At 31.0% G+C, this 15,394-nt stretch overlaps 1 protein-coding gene across 5 annotated transcripts in view; it reads left to right on the top strand.

The window, feature by feature from the left end:
• Nucleotides 1-6,114: 6,114 nt before the first annotated feature.
• Nucleotides 6,115-15,394, top strand: part of LOC135130171 (death-inducer obliterator 1-like) — a 33,368-nt gene continuing 24,088 nt past the window's right edge. For 3 of the 5 annotated variants that reach the window (XM_064057517.1, XM_064057520.1, XM_064057515.1), the window contains exons 1-4: nt 6,115-6,518; nt 7,034-7,167; nt 7,227-7,343; nt 12,409-13,655. In XM_064057517.1, coding sequence (XP_063913587.1) covers nt 7,053-7,167; nt 7,227-7,343; nt 12,409-13,655 — 1,479 coding nt within the window. In that variant the 5' untranslated portion in view covers nt 6,115-6,518; nt 7,034-7,052. The remainder of the gene's footprint in view (nt 6,519-7,033; nt 7,168-7,226; nt 7,344-12,408; nt 13,656-15,394) is intronic. The other 2 variants (XM_064057516.1, XM_064057518.1) reach the window with 2 other exon arrangements.

The following is a 15,394-nucleotide window of genomic DNA, read 5'->3' as shown; positions in this document are numbered from 1 at the left end:
AAACTTGACGACTGCATGCCTATTGTGTTTTTTTTCTCATTACATTTTTGTAGTGGGAATTAAAAAAAAATTGCGATGACGTCATCAACATTTTTGCAAGGACACGTATATCAGTTGGGATAGATGTAGTGTAATACTAAGAATAAAATTATTGTATTCCCAAATTTTCGGGAAAATGAATTGGGTCGTTTTGAATATTGATTTGTTATAATCAATAAAATAACGAAACAATTTACTCACGTATACGGCGCCGGCGTGTAATATGAGAGGGAACTGAAAATCGTGTATGTATAAGCATTCTTAATTTAAGATGACAAGCGTAACAGCATACGTGAAAGTCAAACAGAGAAACTGTAAACAAAACGACCATCGGTTTTATTGCTTCGACTTCCGCTTATTATATAAAAATTGGGTTTTATTTTAATTTTTGACGGTGGAATTCACAATTGGTTGATCATAAACATGTCTATACCACATTCGCGGAACCTAGTCAGCGCACAAAACAAATGCACGTCTGTAATGTTTCAACCGAGTTTTTATTTTAAAAAATTTTGTGTCTACCAAATTGGGTTGGTCCAATGTAATACTAATAATAAGTGTTGCCTTTAATTTAATCAATAAAATAAATTGACTTCATTAATTTTTTTGAGCCACCTATTAAGAAAATCTAAAAAATATGAATGGAATGATAAATCACAAGTACAAACTCATCATCTTTTTTGCATTATAGATAGGATTTATTTAGCAAAATTTAAGGGTGACGTCACCAATTTTTTTAGGAAGGATGAACAAATACATTTTGAACAAAAGTTTACCATGCTTATAATAACTTTAAAATATCTCCAATATTTCAAAGCATTCGGTTTTGTAATTCCTGATTAAATCGATAAAATAAATTCACGCATTCATTAATTTTTTTGAGTCAGCCTGTATATGCAAATCCAGAAATATGAATGGAATGATAAATCACAAGTACAGACTCATCATATTTTGTACGTTTTAGATAGGATTTATTCAGCAAAATTTTCGGGTGACGTCATCAATTTTTTAGGGGGGAAGAGCAAATACATTTTGATAAAAAATTTACCATGCTTATAATAACTTTAAAACATCTCCAAAGTTTCAAAGCATTCCGTTCTGTAAATCCTGATTAAACCAATAAAATAAATTCATGCATTCATTAATTTTTTTGAGTTACCCTGTATATGCAAATCCAAAAAATTGGTCTAAAGAGTTTAGACAGTACTTCTCTCGCTGTCGGAAACTTGACGACTGCATGCCTATTGTGTTTTTTTTTCTCATTACATTTTTGTAGTGGGAATTTAAAAAAAAAATTGTGATGACGTCATCAACATTTTTGCAAGGACACGTATATCAGTTGGGATAGATGTAGTGTAATACTAAGAATAAAATTATTGTATTCCCAAATTTTCGGGAAAATGAATTGGGTCGTTTTGAATATTGATTTCTTATAATCAATAAAATAACGAAACAATTTACTCACGTATACGGCGCCGGTGTGTAATATCTAGAGAGCGGATTTCTGTCGGGCTAGGCAAGGCCAAACTCGGTACGGCTCGTACGGGATGCGAATTCATTGCGGTTGCGAACTGCACTTCGTTTATTTGAGATTAGAATAACGCTGTTTCGTTGCACTCTGCTGTTAATTCCCGTTCTCATTTACTTAGCCGTTTGATTAATAAATCGTTAATTATATTTATGGAATTAGTACCGATTAAATTCAGTGATTATCTATCACCCGGCGATCCAGCACGTCCCCCCTATAATCGTGACGTAGCCCGACAGAAATCCGCTGTCTAGTAATATGAGGGGCAACTGAAAATCGTTTATGTATAAACATTCTTAATTTAAGATGACAAGCGTAACAGCATACGTGAGGGTCAAACAGAGAAACTGTAAACAAAACGACCATCGGTTTTATTGCTTCGACTTCCGCTTATTATATAAAACATTGGGTTTTATTTTAATTCTTGACGGTGAAATTCACAATTGGTTGATTATAAACATGTCTATTCCACATTCGCGGAACCAAGTGAGCGCATAAAACAAATGCAGGTCTGTAATGTTAAAGTCGATGTAAATAAGCGTGCTACCCTTATGTTTCAACCGAGTTTTTCATTTAACAAATTTTGTGTCTACCAAATTGGGTTGGTTGGGGTGTAATACTAATAATAAGTGTTGCCTTTAATTTAATCAATAAAATAAATTGACTTCATTAATTTTTTTGAACCACCTCTTAAGAAAATCTAAAAAATATGAATGGAATGATAAATCACAAGTACAAACTCATCATATTTTTTGCATTTTAGATAGGATGTATTCAGCAAAATTTAAGGGTGACGTCATCAATTTTTTTAGGAGGGATGAACAAATACATTTTGAACAAAAGTTTACCATGCTTATAATAACTTTAAAATATTCCCAAGATTTCAAAGCATTCGGTTTTGTAATTCCTGATTAAATCGATAAAATAAATTCACGCATTCATTAATTTTTTTGAGTCACCCTGCATATGCAAATCCAAAAATGTGAATGGAATGATAAATCACAAGTACAGACTCATCATATTTTGTACATTTTAGATACTATTTATTCGGCAAACTTTTGAGCTGACGTCATCAGTTTTTTGTAGAAGATAACCAAATATATTTTGACTAAAAATTTATTATGTTCTTTATAACCTTAAAACATCTGCAAGATTTCAAAGCATTCGGTTTTGTAGTTCCTGATTAAATCAATAAAATAAATTTACGCATTCATTAATTTTTTTGAGTCACCCTGTATATGCAAATCGAAAAAATTTGAATGGAATGATAAATCACAAGAAGATACTCACCATATTTTGTACATTTTAGATAGGATTTATTCAGCAAAATTTTGTGGTGACGTCATACATTTTTTAGGGAGGACGACCAAATACATTTTGATCAAAAATTTACCATGCTTATGATAATTTTAAAATATCTTCAAGATTTCGAAGCATTCGGCTTTGTAGTTCCTGAGTAAATCAGTAAAATAAATTTACGCTTTCATTTATTTTTTTGAATCATTCTGTATATGCAAATCCAAAAAATATGAATGGAGTGATAGATCACAAGTACAGACTGATCATATTTTGTACATTTTAGATATGATTCGGCAAATTTTCGAGCTGACGTCATCAAGTTTTTGGAGGGGATAAGCAAATATATTTTGACTAAACATTTATTATGCTCTTTATAACCTTAAAACATCTGCAAGATGTCAGAGCATTCCGTTTTGTAGTTCCTGATTAAATCAATAAGATATATTTACGCATTCATTAATTTTTTTGAGTCACCCTGTATATGCAAATCCAAAAAATATGAATGGAGTGATAAATTACAAGTACAGACTCATCATATTTTTACAGTTTAGATAGGATTTATTCGGCAAACTTTCGAGCTGACGTCATCAATTTTTTGGAGGGGATAAGCAAATATATTTTGACTAAACATTTATTATGCTCTTTATAACCTTAAAACATCTGCAAGATTTCAAAGCATTCGGTTTTGTAGTTTCTGAGTAAATCAGTAAAATAAATTTTCGCATTCATTAATTTTTTTGAGTCACCCTGTATATGCAAATCCAAAAAATATGAATGGAATGATAGATCACAAGTACAGACTCATCATATTTTGTACATTTTAGATATGATTTATTCCACAAACTTTTGAGCTGACGTCATCAAGTTTTTAGAGGGGATAAGCAAATATTTTTTGACTAAAGATTTATGATGCTCTTTATAGCCTTAAAACATCTGCAACATTTCAAAATATTCGGATTAGCAGATTCAAAATTAAATTTCAAAATGTTGTTTTATAATTTTGATTTTTTTTTCCAAAAATCTAGACGTTTCGAGTAAAAACTCGATTCGGAGTCGTAAACTACATGTGTAGGACTATGTTATTTTATACAATTTAAAACCCATTTACTATGTACAATTTTGAAGTGACGTCATCGTATTAGTGGTGGGGATGATTAGACAAATTTTGGTTAGCGTTTTACCATCTATATGATATTCCTAATATAAGTACAAAATTTCACAACAATCGGTCCAGTACTTTCGGAGATTATCTGTCTAATAAAAATCCGGTACGGCAGACAGACGGACAGACGGACAGACAGACGGAAATGGGAGACCTATTTCTTCGTCTTCTAGGGGTCATGAAAGATCGAGAAAACGTAAAAGTAGAGAGTCGGCTGACGGACTCGATTACAATACTTCCTTTGCTTACGCTCTGGAAGTAAAAATTGGACCGAATCTCAACCTCCGTTATAACGTCATATGTCACTGATAAATTGACATTTGATAGCTTTCGAAATTGTGAGAAGAGCGTTTCAAGCACAGTTTTCAAGGTAATGTGACGTCATGTGGCTGGTGCGCAAAACGGACGAAAATTCATCCACCGAAGTGGCATACCATGCGGGAGTAGAAGAAAAACATTAAAGTGGCAAGTGGCCCGATGGATTCGATGACTTGATGACCATATAGTAATGTGAGTGTAAAAAAAACACATGTTTTATTGGTTTTAAAACACGTTTTTTTTTTGTTTTTAAATAAAGGATAGGTTTTTTACGCAACTTCAAAAAAAATTGATATAAATAGGTAGCTCTCGTTGACAGGTTGGTTGGTGTGTCTGTTCTTGGGTTGTAGAAAAATTAGAACTGCCTACATTGTCATATAAGTCGATAAAGAAAAAGAATAAAGTAATGACTTGTAAAGAGTAAAATAGTAATTTACACAACTAGTTCGGGATAGCCTGCTTCCCGCATGAACGCTTGTTTGCGGCACGACCGAAGGGAGTGACGCATTTGCGTGAATGCGGGAAGCAGGCTCACGAACGTGTTGTGTACAATATTTTTTGCAACGAATTAAACGTTTAAACTGAAGAGCTTAACTGTGAGTTATTTATAAACAACGGCATTGACAGCGCCGTCAACACATCACAATGTTGACACTACCCGAGTATTTTAAGGTTACCATGGCAACGGGAAGTTAAATGCACGTGTGCACTGTGCGGGAAGTTCGACCTCCTGCACTCTGGTGAATGCGCGAAAGCTATCAAAAAAGGTCATGAGTGCAAAAAAAGTTAAAGACTGTCAAGTTCAAGTGTGTTGCGATAACTCGAAGGACCGATTGTAATAAATACAATAAAAACATGGTGGCGCTTGAATATGTATATTTGTACGATGTTGACAGTTTCCAGTCCAAATTCTTTACTACTATAACTACTATAATTATAAAGACTCGGCTCCACAAAAAGGTGCCGCACCCTCACATTACGTGATTAAAATTTTCGCTGTAGTCGGGTGAGAGAGCCGCCGAGCTCGAACAAAGTGCCTTTCCTTTTTTTTTCTTTATTTTATTCCCGTAAGGTTTTATGAATTCTTGTTTTTTTATAATAACATTTAACTAATAAATACATTATCGTCTATTTGTAATACATAATATGTATATATTATGATATTATACATACACATATGATGATATGATTTCCCTCCCAACTTTTAAACTTAGGTTATGAATCATGTCACAGGTTGGTTTTATAGGGCGTTAACAGATGGCGCCATTATAAAATTAAAATAAAAATATTTTTGCTTTTTCCAATGACAGCTTTAACTCTTATTAAAATTGGTATAACTTTCAAAACAAGGGTTTGAGTTTATATGGATGGGTCAATTAAAAGTTTGTAAACTTATAAAGAACAAAAAAAAAACTTAAAAAAAAACAAAAAAAAGTCTTTTAAAACATTAAAACAAACAGATTAAATAAAAAACGTTTTTTACATCTCTATGACCATACTTCTTTAGCTTACACTAGGAAGTATGGTCAATGTAATGCGCAGTTTATTCTTTTGGGTTTGTGATATTAACTTTTGTGACCTTCACCACCTTAGAAAATGGAAATGGGAATATTACGGAATATGTATATTTAACGGATTAATATGTAGCTGACGTCAGAAGTAATATTTTTGTCACACGCACGTGTTAAATATGTAGGTTATTTTTTCATTCGCGAAAAAATGCCTTTAGGATATACTATGCAACCAATAATTTTCGTGAGTTTATAAGACATAACATGGCCGCTTTGGAGTGGAATAATTAGTGTAGCGTGGTGGGATCGAATAGTGGTGTCAGAGGTTGTTGCTTGGTGGTAGCGTGTGCAATAATAATAATAGTAATAATAATAACAGTGTTTTACATTCTTGATAAAGTCCTTTGGCATTTCGATCATTCGGGTCATTTGGGATTCGTGTTATAAGTGGTTTTTGTATCTTTTTGGTTGGCAGTAACCAGTAAACGAGTGTCGGAGAATTGTGCCCTTGTGCTCTGAGCATTTGGTTTGATAATTTTATGTTTGATAAAACCACGATAATGAAACCGCATGATGGAATGCTTTTAATTATTGTGAAGTGTTAAAGTTACGATGATGAATACAAATATATAAATCCCCATGTATGCATAGAAAAAGTGATGTATGTATGTTTTTCACCAGCGTTTACAAACGACGAAATGTATTTAATCAACATGAAAAGTTTGTACTGTTGCATTTCTAACGAAATTACTGTTGATATTTTATTTTGTTAACAAACAGTGGAATTTTCCTATCAAATTAGTGAAATTTGTAACTTGTGAAATTTATTTCTATAATTTGGGAAATGTAAGGCAATTTAAATGACACTCTTCGATTTAAAAATAATCAATAGTAATGAAAATCAGCATTAGATCCTTATTATTTACAAAACAGTTACAATTCAATGATCACATATATGTTTACTATACATATAAATGGTTGTGTATAGATTTAACGTCGGTATTTATTTTTTGTTGTAGCGCTTGTTCACTTATGTGTGATGATTTGAGTAACTAGGCTGTAAATACTTCGGTATGTTCACAGTGATTAAAACATTTTGAGTGCTTAGGTTAGGAACTAGTAACCTCTAGCTATGTAATTATAAATTGAGGTATGTCAATATCAAATAATTTTTAGATCTACCTGCCGCTGTAACATGTCAAACAGTGTTGTTAAGGTAACGGATGCCACAGAAGATGACAGTTTGTTGCTTCTTGTTGGAGAGGATGGAACAGTAACTCCAAGTAAGGATATTGTGGAAGCATACCTGAGTAAGTTATTATTAACTAAAATAATAGTGTTATGTATAATTATTACATAAACTTTTTAGATTCAAAATCTGGCGCCACTAATCTCCATATAATGCATATTAATAAATCTGACGATCAAAGTATTGAAGTAGCTGTAAATGACATGTTGTATTTACCAGACACTGAAACTGATGAAAGTATGTGTTTTATTAAATTGTGTAACATACTCACACATGTATATATAAACATTAAATCCTGAGACCCATGATATTTCATATAGAGTGGAGTAAAAAAAGATTTAAGGGAATTAAGTACATAGATAGTATGGTGTAGCCTGTATCAAATTAACCTGCTTCTTTGCCTGACGAGTAAGAATTTAAATGTAAATAACATTTGAAGCAAGATAAAAGTTATGGTTTTCATAAAGTTCCAACATTATGAACCAATAAAAGCGTTTGATTGTCACTGTGTTGGCAGATTATCAAGTTCACCACATTTAGTTGTAATTACTAAATAGAGGTGATATCGGTTATAACCTGTAAGATATTCTATTTATATATTGAGGGTATCGAACAAAAACTCAATAATTGATGAAAATTCATAACAGAGTCAAATTGATTGTGTTAGATTAAATGATTGTACTGAATACAAAAGTAGTTTTTGGAATTTTCGTCAGTTATAGTGTTTTCGTACTGTGTATCGAGATGTATATATACACTGACCAGCAAGAGAAAACCGGCCACCTGTAATATTTCACAAAATTACTTTAAAAATTATTTATTTAACTGATGAGTAAATTATCACAGTTGCGTAGGGTAAAATTACATTTTTTTTACAGTGTACAGGATGTACAGATTAGCTAAAAAAGAGAAAAAGAAATACATTAAGTTCAATATTTCAGGGTGGCCACTTTTCTGTGCCGGTAAGTTTATATATGCAGAAGTAGTTTTAACAGAACACTACTGTTTTGTGTTACTTTCACTGATTACATTTATTCATATGTATTAACATTTTTATAATTAACAAGATTAAAAAAGGCAAGTTTGCTTATACATGCTTGGATTTTGCATATTAAAAATTTTTCGCTAAAACTTACTTAAGTTAAATGACTTCTGGCAATAATATTAATTATTATAATGCCAAGGATTATGCCCCGGGATTTTGGCTATTATTAAGAATCACCTGCTTTGAGGTAAATTTACTGATCCTAGTGGTTTTTTGTAAAAAAATCAAATATTGACAATATGTGCAACAGAATAGTCACTTTTTTTTGTTGGACTGTTTATGTCACAAAAGTTAGCCGACTGAAAAGTGAAAAAGTAAAAACTGCAAAATACATTGTTTCAAGTGAACAGATATCCGTTACAAGAAGATGTCCATTATAAAATTCTTCAGTACTAATCTGCATCCGGAAATTGTAGCAGACAGTTTTGCTACTCCCTAATAAATAGAGTACAAGTTGGTATGTATGCTGTGGAAAACCGTAATCAATGCTTTGTGGTGGATGTAACTCTCTTAAATATACCTACTCTACAACAGATAAATTATACAAATGGAATTTTCGGTTGATGTGCAGGTACTCAAAAATTCGATAACATCAGATATGTATTTGTAAACTGACTTTTCTTAGTTTTTCCAGATCATGTGCGTTTTATGTACCTAATTTATTTTTATTGAGATGGTACAAGCTTTCAAGTTATCTGAAGTGAAAAACGGCGCAATTTACGTGTTTTCATAAGAGAAAAACGTGTTGTTACTGCTAATTACTTGAATTTGTATTTTTTATAAGCACTTTTTCTAAATAGGATTCCTGGTGTTAAAACATGTAGCAAAAGCAAAATTATTCCGCTGTGACTGCCAAATGTAGCAGAGATTATAAAAGGGTTTATGGCATCGAAATTTCCGAAAATTTTGAAAAATTTAATATTTTAAAAGCAAGCGTTCACATTTATTATTTGATACAATTTGCAATAGACACTTCTTTATCCTGGTATTTACAAGCGACATTGTGTAATTTCTTGTTATAGCAATTTATATCTATTTTTAATCAAAATTTTATATACAACAGTTGATTCATTATGTCTCATTACTGAGGGAAAAGATGAAACAATTTCTACTAATGTAAGACCTATTTTCAGGAAGTCCACAGCTGTATAATATCAGTGATTTTTAACGATTGTGTTTTTATTCGTCCTGTTCAAAAGGTTTGAAATGTTAGTGACGTGTGTGTATTTAATCTGAAAGTTAATTTAATGGTGGAAAAATGCTGAGCGGTTTATTGCAAATAAATCTGTTTTTATACATTCTAGTGATATTTATTTAGATGGTTCAAAATATTTTTTTGTTGTATTGATCTGTATCTTGTACAGTAAATTTAGTTTGGGCACTTGAAGTATCGTAGGTATAAGTATATTTTTACATATTAGCGTATTATTTCTACAGAAGAAGGGAAATGATATGGATAACATGGTCTTTTAGTAAGATATTTACATTTTAATTTACGAAAATGGTCATAGGTATTTAAAAGTTTACTGTTCCACCTCTTTTAACAATAAATGTACATAATTTTGCATACACCTTTTTATTTGCTATCACTGCAACATGCAGGACGATTTGATTTGTAACTTTTGATTTTATTGCCTATTTTTGTAGATGAAACACTTTTAATTTTTATTTTTTATTGTTTTTGTTCCCCTGATGACCGAGAAAAGAAATTAATACAAATTTTTTCCAGAAAAGTAAAATTGATGTCAAAACACAACATTTTGCAGAACAGATTTTGTAAATAACTCATGAAATCCTTTGTAAATGTCATATAGTAATGTTTAATAATAGTGGTTTTAAAACCAAAATGATAATAAAGTTTATGCAGTATTATGTTTCAACATCTTTAAATATGACCTTGCACTCAGTAGAAACGCAAATATTTTTTTTTTATATTTTAAGAATTATTAACCATAAGGTTTTAGTACTCTATATTATGTTCTTTTTACCACATACATATCAGTATTGTTACACAAAATCTAAATTTGTAAAAGTAGATGGTATATTCTTAAAAAAATATAGAAATTAAAAAGTTTTAATGTATTAAACGGAGGTCAGGAACTTTGAAAATTATTTTTAGATTATATGAGGTCTGTGAAAATCTGTCAATATTTTTTTATTAAGTCACGTAAAGTAAATATATTGTACAATCGATCGCACATTGATCTAAGACAACTGCAGTGAACAAAATTGTTGCTTAGTTTAAGCGGTGTAAAATAGGCTTTTGTTTCTATAGAGTTGCCGGCTTTTCTTCTAAATGTCCTTCTTGCTCTCTTCGCTTTTGTGTGGTCCAACCTTCTTCAAATTTTGTTACAATTCGAGCCTTCGTGGTTTCTGATAATTGGGGAGGCATAGTAATAACCACAGAAAAAAAATTGAAATGTCTTGTATAGCATTGACATAGACTCATTCAGTGATTAACACATTAACGATGAAGATTCAGACAACTGTGATTTTAATAAATATCTCTATTTATGGTAGGGAATTCTAGTTGTCCCAGATTAATGTGCAGTCAACTGTATTAACATACCATTGATACACCTGAATATATTTGCAGTACAGATATTTAAAACTTCTCCAAAGTGTATAATAATAAAAGTTTACTTACGAGTATAACAAAGTAATGTAAGAAACGACCGAAGAAGTTCCGATTATTGTAATACTTCAAATGTGTAATTATTAATTAATTAAGCTTGATTTGATTACGAACCACATTGTTTGTAACTATTGTATTAGTTTATTTTATATTTAATAGGAAGTAACAGCAAGTTTGGGTCACAATACGAAACATGAATTATCTAATCAAAAAAAAAAAAACTGGCTCTTGTACAGGTACGAATATCCACAAATACAGTAAAATTACAAATGTTATTAGGTAACTTACGGAAAAAATGTATGATGAATAATGATTATTCTGCAGTTCGGTACAAGAAGAAATAAGAATTGTGAAATAGTAGTTGTTTCACAAGTTTGAGAGGCATGATTAACAACAAACATAAACTATTACATTTATAATAATTTGGTTTTTGTTCGTTTCAGTATATAAACATTTTTAATACTGTTTATAAATATAACTACGCATATTTAAATATATTAAGCGCACAGGTTTTTCTAAATTAACTTGAGTTTTTCGTATTATGTAGTTGGCAAAATCTCAAAAGTATAAAATAAAAATTAAAAATTTACCATTTCTATTGTGTCTTGCTACATATACAAAATGTCTCAGTTTTTATGGACTGCGATCAGCAAAAAGTAAATAGTTTTTTTTCTGATGTGAACTACTTTATGTCTCTTAGCATTTTCAAAATTACGATTTAACAAGAGACCTATCATGATAGCAACATAAAAACTTATTGTTTTTAAAAAATGTGTATATTTTTTGTAAACATTTTTGAGAAATAACTAAAAATTGAATTTTCCGTTTCGGAAAAAATGGTCATCTAAGAAGACTTACTTCCTTTATCCTTTGACTAAACTCAGTACCTGTTTTGAAACTTTGAGATCGTTATATACCCTTTCGCAATTAGTATACCGTATTTTTGTTTTTGTAACCGTGAAAGTGGCTAATCGCATTGAATTTGAATAATACCCTAGATCGAAAATGTTTATATGTTGTTCATGGGATCATCTGTTTTAATTCTGGTGCCAAAGGATGGAGGTTTCAATGCCCTTTTTTTTCTAAAATCGACATTACAGTTGCACTTTATACAGTGAAGTATCAGTATATTTACTCTAACGTACCATAATAGTCATTTTTTCATATATATATAGGTATATATGTAAATTCTGCCGATTTTCGAAAAAAACATCAATTCACGGAACATTTTTATCACTCACATGGTTATTTGTTTAAATAAACAGAATATTCTCAATGAAACACTGAACTGTGCTTTGACACAGAACTAAATGTCATGAAAAATATAACAAAATTGTAGTACAAATAATATAAAATAAATGTGGTCAGTGATCACTGACTTTTAGTTGCTGCACAAAAAGATAATCTTAAATTCCGTTTGCTGCATCAAAATCATATTTTGATTCTTCGTCTTAGCGCCAAAGCAGAATGCTATTTTTAAACCAAGATTTTTATCATGTGTTTGTATATGTTTAAAAAATCAAATAACTAACAGTAAAAATAGTAAACATTTGCCAAAAAATGTTTTTATATACATAATTGTTTTACCCTACGAAATTAACACCATAACAAATTACTTTTAGGTGCTGAGCAACCAAATTTCGATGAAATTGCATACAATTTGTATAACATAAAATTGGACCATGATTATGTATGCCAGTCTGAACCTACAGAGGAGGTGGATGAACTAGCAAAAACACTTAGCATACTAGATGGAGATGTAGAAAGTCCAGGACGTCACATTTCAACATTTTGTGAAAATGAAAGTCGTGAAAAAAACATTACAGGAAAAGCAGATATATTAGAAGAAAATAGTTCTATATCAAGTGTTAAAATTACCAGCACGCCAGTAAAACCTAATTTTAAAACTCATCACAAAAGATTGAAGTCAAAGGAAATACCAGACAAAGATGATAATAGCAGCAAAATTGACGATGATTTGGAAAATAATAGTTACATGGAAGACGACGGAGAAGAAAATAAAACAAAGAGTGCTAAGAAGAATTTTAAACTCGAATTAAAAAATAAAGGTGTTAAACAAATAATAGATTTGCCTAAAGAGAAATCACCATCAGCTACACATGATTCAAAATTGGCAGAAAAGAAACCCGTAAAAAAAGAACGGAAATTATCAAAAACTGTTCCTGATGATTTTGCTTTATTTTCGACACCTGATATCATAAGAAGGGTAGGCGGGAAAGACTCTACATCTCCAGGTTGTCCTGCAACTGCACCTGTGGTCGATTCATGCACTTTTGAGAATAAACCTGCAAAAATTGAAATAAGGTCTAAATCAGTTTCAGAGTCTACATCTTTTCCAAAAAAACAAGATAGATTAAGTTTAGATGGAAAACTGGTGGACAAACAATTTGCTAAAGTAGAGATTAAAAATAAGGACAAGAAGATTCATGGCGATTTGAAAATAAAACGTGAACATTTTCCAAAAAAAAGTGCAGAGCCATCAAAATCATATGCAGAAATTAGTAGTAGTACAGAAAACGTATTGGAAGATACAAGTATTACACCAGGAAGTGATGAAAAATACGCAAGTAACTTACCTGTTGACAGTTCTGATTTAGGCAACACTGAATCTGGTATAACTTTGGATGGGAATAGTCTAGATTTAGATCCAGCTTTATTAGAAAACATCAATAATGACTTGATATCAGAAGATATTCTCTATCAAGTTGCCCAGTCGCTTGTATCCAATACCGAATTGCAAAATGCCATAGACAAAAGTCTAAATGAAGAAAGTTTAGTTCTTCAGTCACCAGGACAAGACATTTTGGACACCAAAGACGCCACTACTGAACGAAATGTAACAGAACAGGTGAATTTTATTTATTACGTATATTATACATACTTTGTAGATTTCTTATAGTAGTCTTAGGGCCGCTTTATACAAAGCGAGTTAAATATTTATTAAATCGTCGATTAATTTAACACAGGATTAACATGTAGAATAAGAGCCCGTGATTGGTTAAAACATGCACGTTGCCTAACAACGGACCTCGATTAAAAGTTAATCGCGAATTCACTTTAATTCGCTTTCCATAAATCGGCCCTTAATACTGTTATAATTTTGTAAGTTTTGCAAAGAATACACCCAGTAATATGCAAATGTAGTTGCAAAGACAGATACTGTCTCTTTGTGGTAATGGTGTTTAGAATATACATATATAGTTAAAAAATATATTAATATAATCGAAGAATGACTTCTTTTCTGAAAACAGATCAGTTTTGTCATACTACGTACTTTTACTTGCTCCATATATCAGTACATTATTAAAGAACTATCAAAATAAGAAAAATAATGAATAAACAAAAAAATGCAGTAACTTTCGGCCACTTGTGGAGTCTACGAATTTTAACTAAACGTCAATATTCAGATGTATAAAAATATTATTGATTTCCATTTAATCATTCTGAAAAAAAGTGATTTTAAAAATGAGTAAAAAGCGCAAATGAAACAAAAGACAGGTGAATCACAAGAAACGAAAATCAAGACTGAAACCGACGACGAGGAGCGTACGTCATTGACCAAAACAAGCCTTTAAATTTAAAAGTAGACTCACCTGAAGACAAATATGTCTTCTGCGCAAGTATATTGGCAGTTCTTCTAAGATTGTGCGGACTTTACCATATTGTTTTCTTACATCGATTGACTGATCCATTTATCATTTTATACTTATTAACTGGCCTCGAAAATCTTCAAATTCTGATTTAGAAATACTGCAAATCATTTTGGTATATAGTTTTATCAATGCTATTTTGAACTGAGTATTAAAATATTTTTGTTTCACCAAGCGAATTCCATAAATTTATTTCAAGACTAATTTGGTCTTTTTAACATTACATACTTAAAATTTTTTGGTTTTTTTTTTTCATAACGAATTTTTCCAATTAACAACAGATTGTAAGCTCAGGAACCCGTCTCGAATATTTTTTTGTGTATATTCTTATATATTTTTTTGTGTATATTCTTATATATTTTATTTTTAACAAGATAGGATAAAAGGCACCAAACAAGTTGAAACCGAGGTCAAATCGGACAAATGATCGCTTGCCCTTACTACTTTCTATATTACGCATAAATTTTGAGTAAACAAACATCTTGCGAATCTTGTTAAGATCTGGTTCACTGCACGTGCACAGTTTGTTCTAAATTTAAAATTTGAAGCTCCATGAAAACTGGAAATGCCAACATTTTATTCTTTCAAAAAACATACGCAGTTGTGTTTTTTTAGTTGAACTAAAAATATATGTATTAAAAAGATCGTATGTGATTTGCATTTATTTTTCGATAAAATATTGTGGTTAACAGCTGTGCATGTCCAATGAATATAGTATAGGAACTCCCACTGCCGTAGACAAGAAAGCATGTTTCGGGTGTTTTGTAGTTTTATCTAATCTGTTTAACAGGCAGTGTCTCTATTATTGTTGAGATATTGACGGGTATTTGAAAAAATTTGCAACAGTATTGTTGGAAGTATTATAAAGGGTCTCTTAAAAAAAGTGATAAATTCGACGTAATATTTTATTTTTGTTATTCTGCCGATCCAAAGTTAA

The sequence above is a fragment of the Zophobas morio genome, unplaced genomic scaffold, assembly GCF_036711695.1.
Source record: "Zophobas morio isolate AGI-343-1 ecotype UQ-CSIRO unplaced genomic scaffold, CSIRO_AGI_Zmor_V1 ptg000017l, whole genome shotgun sequence".
NCBI lineage: Eukaryota > Metazoa > Arthropoda > Insecta > Coleoptera > Tenebrionidae > Zophobas > Zophobas morio.
Note: the sequence above shows the minus strand (reverse complement) of the source record. Positions and strands in the feature narration are given on the sequence as shown.